General features: G+C 32.9%; 2 protein-coding genes and 1 non-coding gene across 3 annotated transcripts; 1 reads left to right on the top strand and 2 right to left on the bottom strand.

The window, feature by feature from the left end:
* Positions 1-1,650: 1,650 nt before the first annotated feature.
* LOC113772439 (receptor-like protein Cf-9 homolog) lies at positions 1,651-4,263 on the top strand. The gene has a single exon (XM_027317034.1). The coding sequence runs from the start codon at positions 1,651-1,653 to the stop codon at positions 4,261-4,263; it is 2,613 nt and encodes an 870-aa protein (XP_027172835.1).
* A 7,875-nt stretch (positions 4,264-12,138) lies between these two features.
* On the bottom strand, positions 12,139-12,903 carry LOC113772427. Its single transcript, XM_027317023.1, has one exon. The coding sequence runs from the start codon at positions 12,901-12,903 to the stop codon at positions 12,139-12,141; it is 765 nt and encodes a 254-aa protein (XP_027172824.1).
* A 4,465-nt stretch (positions 12,904-17,368) lies between these two features.
* On the bottom strand, positions 17,369-17,475 carry LOC113752676. Its single transcript, XR_003464892.1, has one exon. It is a non-coding gene; the product is annotated as a small nucleolar RNA R71 (small nucleolar RNA).
* Positions 17,476-17,898: the final 423 nt, after the last annotated feature.

Raw genomic sequence — 17,898 nt, 5'->3', positions numbered from 1 at the left:
TTGTGCACAAGATAAAGGGAATGTAGTAAATATTTGCTACACCAGTATTTAACATATACAAAATGTGATTAAGGAAAAAGGAGGAATCTAATATTCAAATGCTTGATTGCTTCTTTTTGTGGTTTAACTTTAAAGTGATTTTGATATCTTGCTAGTTTGTTATTTTGATTCAAGGTTGATAGAAAGACATTGTTCAGAAAATGTGAAATAGAAAGACATTTTTAGTTTAATTCCCAAGTGTTTCTTTTTTCTTTTTTATTCGGCTTCTTCTTATAAGGTTTGTAGTCTCCCCATAAATTAAAAAAAAAAAACAAAGAGAGTATGAAATATAGAATATACTGATGTATAAAATATCCATTTAAACTCCATCTCTAAGTACAGACTAAATATCTTTGTTTTTAGGGTACGAAAAAAATAATGGTTGTTAGGCGAAATATGAAACTAATCTTTCAAGAGTTGAAAATAGTGGAATGACTAAAGAACGTTAACATTTCATATGAGACTCAATTCGAACAAACTACAAGCATACGTTCAAAAGTGTATAGGTTCTTGTAAGGCTTTTATAATACTTTGTTCTAAATGTACAAGTTAAGCACACCTAAACAGAGGGAGTAAGCCCACTTTAAAATTCTAACATTATTTCCACCCCTAATTTGTGTAAACTTTTGGATAGAAATTTTAAAATTTTGTTGACTAAATTAATTAGTTCCACCTATTATAATTAATTAGTTCCGCCTATTATTCTGTACGTTCAGGACACAATAGAAATACCTTTCCTATAAGATGTACACAAAACTGATAAGAGGTTTTTTTTTTTCGAAGGAAATGATAAGAGGTTTGACACAGGTCGTCCTTAGGTTTAGGTAAATTTTTTTTTTCAAGGTAAATGTCTGATAAGTGACTTTGAAGTATCTTCATGATCAATAAATCCAACCTTCGCCAAGTGAACAACTTGAGTAGAATTTATTTTTAACTGCCTAAATAAAGTAACAATATGTTCTTGATTGCCCTGACGATTGTTCTTGAGATTTATATGTGGCATTAGGAAATAGGAACATTGAATCCCAATGCTTTTTGTTTATGAACCCAAATCCTATTCTGGAATTAAACTAAAAATATGAAATCATATACCAGTGTTAATTGGTGGCATAAAAAAAAATAATGTGTTAATTATTTTACAATTTCACATATGTGCCAGTGTATCACTATTCCTTATTTGGAATAGTGATCTTTGTACCAAGTTGATTAGATAATTGCAGCATCTCATCAACTAATTGGGCTTAAAAAGTGATGCAATTTGTTGCTCATCATTTGCATACGTTGTTCTAAGCGTAATAATAGAAAAATTAAATGTTAAATATTTACTTTTCAAGCTTTGGATTCTTTTTTCACATACTTCAACTGTCACCTGGCTCTACCTATAAGAAAAACCTCTTACAACTTTCTTTGAATAAGAGCTCCTCCACACCTTTATATAAACCGTTATGCTGATCATAAATTTATCAAGCAAGAATGAAGAGACAAATAACATTTTTTAGTGCTTTCCTTTTCTTCTTTCTATTGCAACCTCAAGAAGTGATCTGTTTCACTTTCTTGGGAGATCATTGGTGCCGTCATGATGACGCTGTTGCACTGCTTCAATTCAAAGAAATGTTTAGCATTTCAACTTATGCTTCCTGTGATCATTCATATCCAAAGACAACACATTGGAAAGCAGATACGGATTGTTGCAATTGGGACGGCGTCACATGCAACAACCTCACCGGCAGTGTGATTGGGCTGGATTTGAGTTGCGGCCAGCTTCAGGGAGTCATCAATCCACACACTACTCTTTTCTGTCTTTCCCATCTCCGCCACCTCAACCTTGCTTTTAACAATTTCACCGGTTCACGGATTTCACACCGATTTGGCTCGCTGAAAAGTTTGACCCACCTCAATCTCTCACAATCATATTTCCAAGGTGAAGTTGCTTCAGAAATATCACACCTGTCCAACCTAATTTCACTTGATCTCTCTGCCAATGATCTTTTAAGATATGAACCTAGCAATTTTGAAGCGATGCTTCGAAACTTAACCCATTTAAGAGAGCTGTCGCTTTCGTTTGTGAGCATCTCATCCGAGTTGAGGGTGAATTTTTCTTCATCTTTGACGTATCTAGATCTCTCATATACTGGAATAAGAGGTAACCTACCGAGTAATGTTTTTCATGTGCCGAATATGCGAGTTCTCTTGTTAGGTGGCAATGAGAATCTTACTGTTAGTTTATCGAAGTTGAACTGCAGCATTTCAAATTCTCTGAGGCAGTTGGACCTATCGAGTACAAATTTCTCCGCTGCGTTGCCAGATTTAATTGGGTGCATAGGGTCCTTAAATTATTTGAATCTAGCATATTGTCAAATTTTCGGTATCATTCCTGAATCAGTTGGCAACCTTTCATGGCTTACTGAATTGTATCTGGACAATAACTATCTTCGAGGTAAAATTCCACATAAATTTTCCAAGATAAGTTCGTTGTTTCTTGGTCATAATTTATTGTCCGGGAACATTCCGATCTCACTTCTTAACCTTATGCATCCTGAAAATTTAGATCTCTCCAGTAATCAACTAAGCGGTTCAATTCCTCCATCAATTTTTACCATTCCGACCCTATCCTACCTTGACCTTTCATCTAACCTTTTTACTGGGGTAAGACAAGACTTGTATGTGGACTCCAATAAGCTTCAAAACAACGCTTTTAACAGTGAAGCACCATGGAACACTACAAACAATGTGAGCATTTCCTATCCAGATTTCACGCACTTGGGATTGTCTTCTTGCCAGATAAAGGAGTTTCCAGAGTTTCTTAGAAATTCAGAGAGTTTAGATTTTCTGGACCTCTCAAATAACATGATTCATGGTGAAATTCCAAGCTGGTTCATGTCTAAGACTTTGGATCAGTTGTTCTACTTGAACCTTTCACATAACTTTTTGACCGGTACCATAGACCAACTACCTGTTACTCCATATCTGGAGTTTCTAGATGTGAGTTCCAACTCACTTCTGGGCCAAATGCCTCCTTCTATCTGTAACGCAAGTTATCTTAGGATTCTTGATTTGTCAAATAACAATTTGTCTGGCCCAATTCCTCAATGCTTGGGAAACTCCAGCCAGTATCTAGACACTTTGGATTTGGGAAATAATAGGCTTTTTGGCACCATTCCTGCAACATTTTCAAAAGGAAACTATCTGCGGTTCCTTGTGTTGAATGACAATCAATTGCAAGGGCCATTGCCACGATCTTTAGCTCATTGTGAAGGTCTGGAACTCCTTGATTTAGGGAACAACAAGATAGATGATAAATTACCAAGTTGGTTGGAAACTCTTTCTAATCTGGAGGTCCTAATATTGAGATCTAATCGATTTCACGGAGCAATTGGCAATTGTCAGACGAAAATCCCATTTCCTCTGTTGAGAATTATTGATGCATCCCACAACGAGCTCACTGGTGTTCTACCTAAGGAAATCCTCAACAACTTCACAGCTATGAAAAGTTCAAAGTATTACCAAAAGGAAGTTGAGTATATGACAGGGGACAAAATTTTTGCCGCAAAAGGACCTTATTACGTCCATTCTGTGAGTTTGGTTATCAAAGGGGTGGAGTATAGTCTTGAAAGAGTCCTAATAACTCGAACAGTGATTGACTTCTCAAGCAACAGATTCGAAGGACAAATTCCAGAGATTATTGGATCCCTTCATTCTCTTCAAACACTCACTCTCTCTCATAACAACTTCAGTGGCCCAATTCCTAAGGCATTAGGGAATTTGAGTATGCTTGAATCTCTGGACCTCTCTTGGAACCGACTTGAAGGAACCATTCCTAGGGAGCTACTGAATCTGGATTTTCTTGAATTCTTAAACCTTTCTGAAAATCATCTAGTCGGACCCATTCCACGAGGAAGGCACTTTGATACATTTGGAGATGATTCATACAGAGGGAACTTGGACTTGTGTGGATTTGCACTGGCCAAAGATTGTGGAGATACAGAGGCACCACCACCACCGGCCACGCCAGGGGAAACTGAACAACAATATGATGATTCTGAATTCTTTGATGGGTTCACTTGGAAAACTGTTCTCCTGGGATATGGCTGTGGATTAGTGCTCGGATTAGTTATGGGAGGTCTCATATTCTCAACTGGAAAACCAAGATGGTTTGTACTGATTGTCGAAGAGTCGTTCAAACCGCGAAGGCGACCGAGGAAATGGATCCACATACGCACTTAAGAAGGGCAGTGCAATAATTTACATAACTATTGTCAAATAATTAATGTTATTCCTTTGCATAATCACCAATTATAATAGTATCCTTCTTTATTTTTTCCTCAATCATAATAGCTTTTAAATCTTATCGTTTGGACAAAAAAAAAAGCTTTTAAACTATTGTGATTCTATTAAATTAACTGAACTTCGTTGGATGATAAGTTTTTCGTGTGGCTAATCTGAAAAGCTTGACTTGTAATGCCCAGGTCTATCCATGGAGTGGAAATAAGGAAAAGATTTGGCTCATTTCTAGTCGTACGTGCTGTGTATTTTAGGCTTGTTTCTCGTGGTTTTCAAGTCTCAGAGCCTTGTGGTTCCTTGCGGCTGAATCTGTGGGTTTATAATTGTAAGCAAGAAGACATTTCAATGGATAATTACTATTAATTGGGTAATTAGTTCAGTGTATTGAAAGTTGTCCGGTGTAAATTATGAGAATGGTCCGTCGAAAGATGAGGGAAATTGCTTTGTACGCAGCGTTTAAAGTGGTCACACACACACACACTTCCAGTCGCTTCCAAATACGGTTCTCCGAAGTTAGATAGTGAGTGTTTTGCTTACTATAAAGCATATTTTATATGTGTATGCGCACGTGTATGCGCGTGAGCGTGTATATATATATATATATATATATATATATATATATATATATATATTTGAATAAAATACCATAATTTCATTAAAATATGCATCAATGATAAAAATTACATCATCAAATATATACAAATATCAAAAAACAGATCTAAAAAAAGAATACTCCGGATCTGAAGAACAATAAAAATTACGATGTAAAACTTCTATTCAACCCTCTTTTTTTTCTTGAAGTCTGGCATTCATCATTCACACCTACGTTGTCATAAGTACTAATACTTACGTGATTTTAACTGTGATGTGAGAATTTTTGCCCTGAAAGTTGTGCATCTATGGCACGAGACTTGATAAACTTGGTTTACTCAATTTTTAGATCAACAATTTTATTACAAGCTTAAAGTCGGTTAAGTTATTTGATATTTTAAATTTTTAATTGCCATGAATGTGCCACTTCCTTTTCGTGTGTGATCTTTTTTTTTTAACATATATGTCATGCATTCAAACTTATCTAAGTTGATAGATCTTACACTGATCCGAAAACAGACATTATTTTGGAGTGGGAAGGGGGTATTTATTGTGTGACATGATATTCAATTCAAACAACTTGTATATCATTTCTTTTTTCATTATTTGAGTCTTAAAATGTTGCCCATCCTTTTTCATTTTTCATTATCCGCCTTAACCCATATGTTGTATGATTTTGAATGGATTTGTTCTATTTCTAGAATATAATTTTTTTAGAGCAATACATATTTCGAGCTCTTATACAAATGAGAATGATAAAGCAAGCCAAAACCAAGTTCTGTAACAAATATGAAGTACTAATGACAATTGAATACCATTATTAGACCACATAAAGTTCATCTCTAAAAAAAAAATAAAAAGAAATTCTTCATTAATGGCGTAGTGTTTGGCTTTTCAGATACCGTAACCAATGTGCAGCAGCAAAAGTTTCTGATGAAAGTTCCCTTTCTTTTGCCCCACCCGGAAAAGTTGTGCAATTGTGGTATGAAAAGTAAGAAAAAAAATTGTAAACTTTAGAATGGTCATATTTGGGACAATTTATTGTTCGCTTTCCCCATTTAACCATTAAAATTAAGTTCACCTTGTAAGTAGAATGTTGATCTCAACTACTTTGTATTTTGTAATGAGATTCTTGTAATGATTTATTTTCAAGAAATTGATGAAATTCAAGAAATTGTTCACTATCTGTAGCCCATGCGGCTAGACCTTAGATGACTATTCCATTTTGCACAAACTCTTGCTACCTTTAGCCTCCCTCTGACCCGAAAAGGGGGAAAAAAATCCTTACAGCCTTTTTATTCACAAAAAAGAAAAGAAAAGAAAGGAAGAATGTTTTACAAAATGCCTAATTAGATAAGAGTTCACAGTTTTACAAAGAAGCATTTGATCTTATGAAGTCACAAATGTCTATCTGATTGTATATATATATTTTTAATTTTCAGTCTATATCTATTCAATCTCTCTCTATACGTTGAATAATCAGTTTTCCCCTCTATACCGTAAGCAATGTGCAGCGCAAAAGTTTCTGATGAAAGTCCCCTTTCTTTTGCCCCACCCGGAAAAGTTGTGCATATGTGGTATGAAAAGTAAGAAAAAAGGGTTAATTCCACTTTGTCCCCCTAAACTTTAGATGATTACCCACTTCAATCCCTATACTTCAAAATGGGACACTTAAGTCCCTAAATTTATAAATACCTCCCACTTAAGTCCCTAAACTTATAAAATGGGACATTTAAATCCCTAAACCCTTATAAAATGGGACACTTCGACCACCAACGGCACTTAAGATTTGTTAACAATTTTCCTTAAGTATGAGATATTTATAAGTTTAGGGACTTAAGTGTCTCATTTTGAAGTTTAGGGACTGAAATAGGTAATTGTCCAAAGTTTGGGAGGACAAAGTGGTATATACATGATCCAAGTATATAGTCTTCAAGACAATTTAAGTGTGTTTACATGAATCTAAGTATTTGAAGACATTTGTTAAAAACAAAAAATTGTGAGAAGCTCATTATCTAATTTAGTTTCCTTCATCTTTTACGCTTAATATATTTGATCTGAATGATAACTCTCCGAAGCAACATTATCTCCAAAGACTCAAATCGACTAGATATAGTTATAAAGAAATCTAATTGTTATTTTTTATTGGTCATTATTCATATAGTAACCGCAAAATTTTAACTTCATTGCCATTAAAGTCTAAAGAAAATACATTGCCATTCTCTACCTAACCAATATTATACGGATGTAGAAACCATTTTCTAAGGAAAATGGTTTTTTTTTTTTCTGATGCCAGTTGGGCGGGCCTTAGGACTTGGGCCTTTCATAAATGCTATCTACCAGATTCGAGTTCAAACGATCACACAATTGTTGGTTGGGCCTTATGTTAAGCCTTGCAAGAATTTTAACAATGTGGAGCTGAAGTTGGACTCATAGGTCTTCCATGGAATCAATTTGTTTCTGTCAAGAGATAGAAACACACGCACCCAATTAGATTAGAAACACTTAGGGAGTCAACGGCTAAACGACCCAATTAAGAGCAATCTAATTTCCATGGAATCAATTTGGTTTTTTCATTTAGAGGAAAATGATGCTAGATCTGGGAGCTATCCTTTCTAGACTAACCTTTTTCCTCTAGACTAACTAATTGGAAAACATGAAAAAAAAAAAAAGTTAACACAAAGTTGTTCTTCAAAGGAAATCATTACTTTAAAGTAATTCGGGTGGAAATTGTAGTATACATTCACTTCTATTGGAGATTGTTAGGAAGGAGAAGTAAGATGCTTCATTTTCAATTTTAACAACAGAGCCTTTGATTTGCTATCAAAGAAATTTATTCAAAAAAGCCCCCTGTGGGAAGCCTAATACACAGAAAAGCCCCCTATAGTCAAAATATACAACACGACACCTCATGTTTTGAACTAAATTGTAAAGGTGACGGAATCCATTAAATTTAACGGAAATGAATTATTGGAACCTAAAAAAAAAATTTATACCTAATTTTTATCAAATATACCTATTCTACCCCTTAACCCTCAATTCTCTCTATTTAGAAAATAAAACAAATGATTTTTTTGAGCTGTCTTTTGCTTAATTATATCAGGGCATTTTGGTCATTTTGGCCATTTCCATTAAGTTTAATGGATTCCGTTATCTTTACAATTTAGTTCAAAGCATGAGGGGTCGTGTTGTATATTTTGAAATCATAGAGAACTTTTCTGTGTATTAGGTTTATCACAGGGGGTTTTTTTGTTTTTTACCCAAAATTTAACAATGTCGATTAGAAGTTGGACTGACAGGTCTTGCACGGAATTGCATGTAGACAAAAATGTAATAGGATCTATCATCTTCTACACTAACTTATTATAAAAGATGAAAGAAAAGTTAGAGGTCAGAACTTAAGTCTTTTCGGCCCAAAGAGGATATGTCGTCTTTAAGGTCTTTTGAACCAAAATTTTACTCTGTATCCCTAGCTGAATTTAACTATTAATGAATTACATTCACTTGGATTAGAGATTGTTGGGAAAAAAAGTAGGATCCTTTGCCATCAATGAAAATTTTGCTTAATCTACTATATGTTTGTTATCTAATTGATTTTGTACTAGATATTTTACTACTTCATGAGTTATACGCAATACTAAATTTTAATATCTAGTTTGCTTCATTTTTTCCTCTTATGAACCCCTTTATTGCTCAATCATGCCAATAAATCCTTAGCTACAAACATTTTTAGCAACTATCTAACATTTTGCATATAAAATTAGAGTACCATTTAAGAATATTTCAAACAATTGCTATGTTGTAGTAATTACGTGTATATTTTTCGATTAACAAATTTCATAGATCCATGAAAATTTCTGTGAAAATCAATTTAAGCATCACACTGCTCTTGTACAATTTCAGAAGCGTTTATGTCCGTAGTTCTTTGAAAAGGTCTCCAGAAATTAGGAGACAAATGAAAGAAGGGTTTGGCACTATGCATAACATATAAAAATCTTTTCAGCTTTTAAGTTGCGTTTCTCAATTGCTACTTTATTATGGTCCTGATATGGACAAGAGCAACAAGAATATTCGTAGAAAGTCTTCATCAATTGTGTCATGGAAGTCTTGAAGGAACTTGGTCATTGACGAATTCCTGCAAGCACGCAGGATCGATCGCAGTAATAATTTACCTGGTATATTTTAGGGTCGAATCCACAAGGACGAGTTAATTTTCTATTTTAATTATTTCAATAAAATAACAAAATTTAAATTCAAAAATTTGTACTTTGAAAATAAGCAATAAAAGATAATCAATCAAATAGAGTAATAGTGAGAAAACAAATGACACGAGGCTAGGGTTTTAAGTTTAAATTAAGAATTTGAGTCAATTATCTAGTTAATTTTTTAACGAACCATGAATGCATCGTACAATTATATTTTAGATTATCTCTCGATACATCTAAAATGTGTCTAATTAAATCCTACATCTCTTTCAAGATTGCAAGTATTTAATTAAACTCTTTAAAAACTTCAGTGATATAAGTATATCATACAAATCCTAACCTACTCTCGTGATTAATCTAAAATATTTATCTATCTACTGCACAGTTGTATCTCCCTTGTTAGTTCAATACAATTTTTAAGAGCATGTCTATGGTGGCCAAGCATAAACACATAATTAAAATCAAGATAGATAAATCATAACAAAAAACAAGAAATTAAACTAAAAAAATTAATCAAATTCCTTCATAAAATCCCTAACCCTAGAAACAATTTAGTTCAACATGATTTGGAAATTAAAACCATGAATTCAAAGAGTTGCTAGAAAGATAAGAAAAGAGTAAGAAGTTTGGATTAGTTATTTTTGGGGTTGTTTTTCAAAAACAGCACTGTAGCATTTCGTTTTCGAAATACAAGTCCGTTTGGATTAGTTGTTTTTGGGGTTGTTTTTCAAAAACTATATGAAAAACTTTTACTGTAGATGTTTTTTGGATTATTTTTAGAGATATTTTTAAAACATATTTTTGGGTATTTTTATAATTTATAATTTTTAAATTTTAATTTTATATACATTTATAAATATTTATAAATAAATATATTTATATATATAAATGTATTATAAATGTATTATGTTATATATAATACATAATATAAATATATTTATAAATGTATAAGTGTATATTATTATAAATGTATAAATTATAAATGAATATTATATAAATGTATTATATATAATATAATACATTTATAATACATTTATATATTTTTATATAAATATACATTTATGCATTTATAATACATTTATAAATATTTATAAATAAATATATTTATATAAATGTATTATATTATATATAATACATAATATAAATATATTTATAAATGTATAAGTGTATATTATTGTAAATGTATAAATTATAAATTATAACTTTTATATTTATATATATTTATATAAATAGACATTTATGCATTTATAATACATTTATAAATATTTATAAATAAATATATTTATGTATTATATAAAAATATATAAACGTATTATAAATGTATTATATTATATATAATACATAATATAAATATATTTATACATGTATAAGTGCATATTATTATAAATGTATAAATTATAAATGAATATTATATAAATGTATAAATTATAATTTTATTAATATATATTAATATTATGTATAAATGTATTAATATAATTAATATAAATGTACAAATGTATTAATATTATGTATATTAATATAAATGTATAAATGTATTATATTATATATAATACATAATATAAATGTATATTATAAATATACATTAATGTATATATTATGTATAAATGTACATTTATATAAATGTCTAATATATATAATATATAATATATATTATATTATACATAATTTATATAATATATAATATTCATATAAATATATTATAAATATATAAAAATATTTTTTAAATAAAATAAAATATTTATAATATGTATAAATAAAAATATAAGTATTTAATATATATAATATACATTAATATTAATTATAATATTATAATATTATAAATATGGTCTTTATATAATATTTCAATTTGTAATATTTATTATATATTTCATTATATAAATATTTATATAATATATAATATATAATATATAATTTTCAATTTGTATAATATACATAATATTGTATATATATATAATATGATATACATAATATAATATATTTATACATAATATACATTATTACATTATTACATATTATGTATATTATATATTATACATAACATTATTATACATTATTATACACAATAATGTACATAATAATATTATACATTAATAATGTATATATTATAATATAATGTACATAATATATTATGTATAAATATTTACACATTTATGTATACAATATTACATATTATGCATATTATATTATGTATATTATATTATATTATGTATAATATACAATATTATGTATAATATTAATGTATATAAATATTTATATATTATATAATATATAATTTTTAATTTGTATATTTCAATTTATATTAATATAATATATATATAATATATATATAATTGAAATATACATATGTAGTTGTTTTTGATATAATGTTTGGATAGTGTTTTTGGAGTTATTTCAAAATACACATTTACTGTAGCATTAGGAATGTAAAAAACAGTTTTTCAAAAACAGCCCCAAAAACAAGGGATCCAAACGGACCCTGTAGTTGTTTGCTCCAATCTTCTCCTTACACGCTCTTTGATTCGCCTCCGTTTGGTCTTGATCTCTCAAGAATAAACTATGAAAAGATGTAAAATTAGACTAGACTAATGTTTTCCACCCTTAAAAACGACTCAAAGAACACCTATTTATAGTTTCTTGAAAATATATCCTAAACAGAGTAGGAATATGCTTTATTGGAGTTGAAAAACAACGTTTTCACCCATTTTTTCAATGAAGACCGGCCCAATATCCGATCGGATGAATGCTATAACAAAATAAATTACCAGCGCAGTTAACTTTCAGACTGAAGGGCTCGGTAGCAATTTGCTCATGGTAACTCTTAAACCCTTCGATTACAACCTAAAAACGACAAAATTAGTCCAATTAATTCACCAATTCACTAATTAACCATATCCATTTCCCATATCAAACTAACAAACCGCCCAAAAAAGTTCAAAAGAATTTTTTTTTTCCGAAACGGTAGAAGTTTTTATTTCTACTAATAGAGAAATTACACTATTCGAGCAAAGGCTCAAGTTTTTCTTCACAAAAGTGTACTGAAACACTGAGGATCGAAGAATTCCTCATCAAAATGTAAATGCATTGCCTGCTGACTCAGTTTATGACTGAGACAATTAATGCTATCATTAGCGGACTGAAACTCAAATGAGCATATCGTAAACATTAAGCTAAGATCCGTTATGTCTTGTATGTGGGCTGCTTGTAGCATGTTGCCTGAAACTTGGCAGTTGAGAAGCTTGTAAACCTGTAGGCTTGGTGTCTGAAGTTTGATACTGAAGCAGCCACGTTCCTGAAGCTTGCAAAGTGCCAACCTTATAGCCACAAGGTTGTCCAATACTGGTGATCCGGTGCTTCTTTCTTTCATCAGCCACACTACACTTAGTTGATGCAATCTGTTCTTTGCCGTAATGCTGATTCCCATGTTCAGACCCTCGAGATGCTGTCCCACATGTACACTAATGGTCAGTGTGTTGGTATCTTCAAACACCCTCTGCTCTTGTGCATCAGCTATATCTGTTTCTGAGATGCTCACTTGTTGTTCAGTCTGTTGGGATTTCAAATATTCCTCCCATTCCATAACTGCCTTTGTAATCATTTTCATTGGATGACTTTCTTTGTCCTCAAACTCTACTGTATTCCTGGCCTTCCAAATTTGCCAAAGAATGTCCACTGTCAATGCTATATGTTCCCTTCCTTCCTTCCTATCTGTGACTTCCATTAGCGTACTCCACCATTTCCTGAAGTCACTTGTAAACTGCTGCAGACCATCCCATTGCAACGGAGCCATCTTCCAGATCATCCTTGCGGTCCTGCACTAGAAGAAAATGTGCTCCACTGTCTCCCTGTTTTCACCACATTGCTTACACATTAGGTCACCTTTTCCCGTTCTCCGAAAGATTACCTTAATTACCTGCTTTATATACATGCTGATGGCTCTTTCTTACAAGAGTCCACAACTAGAAATTTCTTCTGCAGAAATATTCAGCCAAGATGAAATTAAGACAATAGAACTTTGATATACAGCTTGAAAGACTAAAAAAAATTAACAAAAAAAGAAGGAAAAAATGAAAGGAAGAACTATTACCTTTACTGACTTCGAAGTAGAACCCTAACTCTGCTGTGAGACAGAGTGCAAATTTTTGTTATTATTTTCTTTTTTTTCTTGGGAAGTGGAGGAATTTGAAGAAGAAGAAGAAGAAGTTGGAAGGAATTTGAGAAAATGAAGACTAAAATAAGGAGGTGCCTTTTTTTTGCTGGAGAGAAGTTAAAAAAATGGCGGAATTTGAGAGAGGAGAGAGTGAGGAAGAAGGGGGAAATTGGAGGGAATAAATATTTGGGAGCGAAGTATTAAAAGCTTATATGATGAGTTTCTTTTTCATTTTCCGAAGCAAAATTAGTAATAATTAATTAGCTGAAAATTAGACCGCGGTTTATAATTTATATGTTTCGGTTTAGGCTGACTAATAGCCTAATATCAAGTATTTAGGGTAATTATCACTTTACCCTCTAATATTTAGTTCTACTATCAGTTTCTCCCCTAATTTATCTTTTTCATACTTTTTCCCCATCAACTTTGACCAACATCAGACTCTCCTTGTTTCAAGTTTTTGTCTTGAGAAATTGACTGAACTCATAAACCAAAAGAGCTTTATTTGTAATTAAACAACCAAGAACAAACTGCAAATTGGCACTAAGAAGTTTGAAATGACAAGTTTAGTCATGCTTTAATTATTTCAACATATTTTGAAATTAGGAATTTATAAGAAAACAAAAATTAGTAGAGAAGAAACTGTATGTCAGCTTTTGTGAATGTTCAATAATCATAAATGTGGCTTTCTTTGAAATTTTTTCATCACCCCAAATTATGTCTTGAAATTACAAAATTTTTGCATGCAATGAATTTAGTTGTATTCAGTAAATTCTCATCTAGAGAAACTCAATTTTGGTAACAATCATCTTGCAGGAAACATCAATTTTCATGATGTTTCTAAGTTAACAAGCTTTACATTTCTCAACCTGTTAGTCAAATCATGTCAGAGGTTTTTTTTCTGATTTATCATAATAAAATTCAAGAGTTCTTTATTACTTCATCCGTGGTTCTTTACTTACAACCCTTAATAAGTTGAATTGTGATCTTTCAATTATAAGTGAAACATCTTACCAATTAGGCTATACATCATTGTCAGCCAAGAATTTCAATTTCTTGACTTCTTTACTTAACCTTGATCTTCAAATGACTGATTTCATTGGTAAGTTTCCAAGTTATATTCTTTCCTTACCTAAATTTAGAAAACCCATAGTTGAAAACAACGTGGAACTCCTTGATACTTCATCAATGTTTACTTGGAGCAGCTCTAGTTTCCTTAGGAACTTGGATCTCTTTACACAATTACTTAGATGACCATTCTGATTAGATTGGTTATGCAAAGTCCTTGAATCAACCAGATTCTAAAACAGACTTGCCTTTCACCATTTACTAGCATTTTTCCATCAACAATTTCAAATCTTGAGCTAGTATTTTATTTTTGTAAGTTTGAAACCTTGTGCCTAAGGGGTTCCTTAGTTGATGACCAAGAATGAAGTGCTATAAAATATTTACCTAATTTTGTTCACTTGAATTATATTCTGTGAATAGGTTTCCTCCATTTTTGAGATGTTATTTTCAGCCTTAAATATTTGAAGGAATAGTAATTTTTGACCCCAAAATAAATAAATTATCTTCTGTAAATCAAGGTACTAAATCACTAAATACAATTGATTAAGCTACTATCACATATCCAACAACATATGCATTCTTTTTTTTTCAGTGAAAGTGCAATACTGCTGTTAAAAAACATCAGCAAGATTACGAGACTGAGACCATTAGTGATTAGATGATAGATTAGATGATAGATTGATTGGCTCTTAGCAACTTGACCATTAGTGCTTAGTCGGATAATTTTAAAGAAGACAATAAAAAATTTCTTTCTTTTTTTTTTTTAAATTTCACAATGAATTGGAATACTTGCCTTCTAGAGCATTTTATACGCATACTAGTTTAAAAGGATTGGTATTGCATGTAACATGTTTCTTGCTGATAGAGCAGTTATTTGGCAAGTTTTGCATTGTCATCTTGTCCTAATTTTGGCTATTCAAGGTGCTAAGAAATGGAATTTCACTCATATTTGATATTTGTGTGAATTGCAGGTGGTTAACATAAAAAATGATATCTTGAGGTGAATTTCCAGAAGACTTCCCATTTCAGGGCGTGGTCACGCCTTAGAAGGTGAACGTTACCGAAAGCCGGACCCTGGTCCACGTGAACCCGAAGCATGGGATCACAACTCCTTGCTCCAGGCTTTTGTTCCAGACGTCTCTTTTGCTTTTCTTGTGTGCGGCGGCTATAAAAGAGAAAAAGGAGATTCAGAATCGAGGAGGATTTTTAGCCTTAGTTTTCACTTTCTACTTTATGGCAAGATTTGTCAGACGTTTTTCCTCTCTTTTGTTTTTCTTTCTTTTCTTCTGAAAGCCTTTCGCTTGTAATTGCGGCTTCAATACGAAGCCAGAACCACGCGAGCTTCATCGTGAGAGCTTTTGTCTCTTCTTATTAGATAACCTGATTTGCGGCTTTGGCTCTGCGTTACTTTATTCCCTCCAATCTCTTCGGCAATTAATTGAATGAACTCAATTAAATCACGCGGGATTGACACGATGAGGAGCGGCTAATTTTCTCCTCTACCCAAAGGTTGACGCGAAGGCGCGGTCCATAATATCTGTGAGATCTAATCGAATCTTCATTATTTCTTCCAATTTATTGCTATTCGTGCGTTTCCTGAATTAATTGTTCATGGGTATTGTATTAATTGAATATCAACGGCCGGGTATTTGATTTAATTTAATAGCCTACTGCCACGTTAATTAAATAGAATCCGTAATTGTTCATTTAGTTAACACCTTGTGGCAACCACCATAATTGGCTTTATGATGGGGAAACGCAAGATCTAGCTTAAATAAACCCTCTTAGCGTGTTTATTGGTTAGGGTTGGATTCTTCTAACTTTAATGCAATTGGGTAATTAAATTCCTATGGTCGTACCTAGGGTTGTTATCTGGTTAGGGAAGCAGTTAATGGTCGTACCTTAACTGTCGAAAAAGTAAGGAAGAGCTGGTTGTCAGAGCTTATTGATAACTATAACCAATCTAGTGACGAATGGATGAAATACCTTTGCATCGATGAGCATTTAATTGGATCGTGCCTGAGCAGTTAATCCTTTGGGTAGAATTTTATTAATTGTTACTTTTAGTAACTTGTGCTTTGTGAATTAGTTTTGAATTTAGTTTGTTTTATTGTTATTCTTATTTTTCATTTACCTCCCATTAAAAATCCCCCATTCTATTGATTTGGAAAGAAATAATTTCCTACCCGCTCCCTGTGGAATCGACCATACTTGTCATTGTATGCAAAATTAATATTTTTATAGACAAATCTGGTATATCGGATCAAGCAAACTCTTCGGAAACAGGGTGAATCAAGTAACCCATTGCACACCTAGAGTCCCTGCTCCAGTACTTGGATTTGTTCTATAATTAACTGTGGTGGTAATTAGGACTTTTTAGTATTTATTATTGCACAGGTTCGGCACCTGTCAATTTTTGGCGCCGTTGCCGGGGAGCTGGCGTTTGGATTATTTGGTTCTTTTCAAATTCAGTTCTTATTTTATTTTTATTTTATTCTATTCTTCTTGGTATTTTTGCTAGTTTATGCCCCGTTCTTCTCGCACAGGTGAATTGGTATACGATCCTGAGGTTGAGAAGGCAGCGCGTAGACGGAGGCAAGAGACCAAGATGCGAAAAGAAGGGCACTTATTTGCTGCAAACGAGTCAGCGGAAGTCGAAGTAAGCATGGCCAACACCCAGACGTTAAGGGAGCTGGCTGCCCCGGAGTTGACTCACCCGCCCTTATGCATCACATTTTCCACTCTGGCTGAGAATACTGCTTTCGAATTGAAGTTGGGGTTGATTCACCTTCTACCTTCTTTCCATGGTCTCTCTGGCGAAAAACCTCACAAGCACGTCAAGGAGTTCGAGGTGGTTTGCTCTAGTATGAAACCTCCTGGAGTCACTGAAGAGTAAATTAGACTGAGAGCCTTTCCGTTCTCTCTCAAGGATGCAGCTAAAGATTGGCTGTACTACCTACCAGCAGGTAGTATTACCACATGGGCGCAGCTGAAAAAGAAATTCTTGAAAAAATTCTTCCCTGCATCCCGGGCTGCGAGTTTGAGGAAGGAGATATGCGGCATTAAACAATATCCCGGTGAGTCGTTGTATGAATACTGGGAAAGGTTTAACAAGTTGTGCACTAGATGCCCGCAGCATCAAATTAGTGAACAACTGTTAATCCAATACTTCTATGAAGGGCTCCAATCAACCGTTAGGAGTATCATTGATGTTGCGAGTGGGAGAGCACTTGCAAACAAGACACCGAGGGAAGCGTGGGAGCTCATCGAAGTCATGGCAGATAACTCCCAGCAATTTGGCTTACGTGAGAGCAACCCTCCCCGTAGAGTCAACGAGGCAGAGACTTCATCCATACAGCAGCAACTGTCAGAATTGACGTCTGTTGTTAGGCAATTAGCCATGAGAGACACGCCGCGAGCAAAGGTGTGTGGAATCTGTACTAGCATGGACTACTGCACGGACACGTGCCACATTTTGCAAGAGGACGGGGCGGAACAGGTAAACATGGCAGGAGACGTGCCCGCACCCCGCAGGCAGTACGACCCGTACTCCAATACGTACAATCC

Source organism: Coffea eugenioides, chromosome 1, assembly GCF_003713205.1.
Source record: "Coffea eugenioides isolate CCC68of chromosome 1, Ceug_1.0, whole genome shotgun sequence".
In the NCBI taxonomy this organism is placed as follows: Eukaryota; Viridiplantae; Streptophyta; class Magnoliopsida; order Gentianales; family Rubiaceae; genus Coffea; species Coffea eugenioides.
Note: the sequence above shows the minus strand (reverse complement) of the source record. Positions and strands in the feature narration are given on the sequence as shown.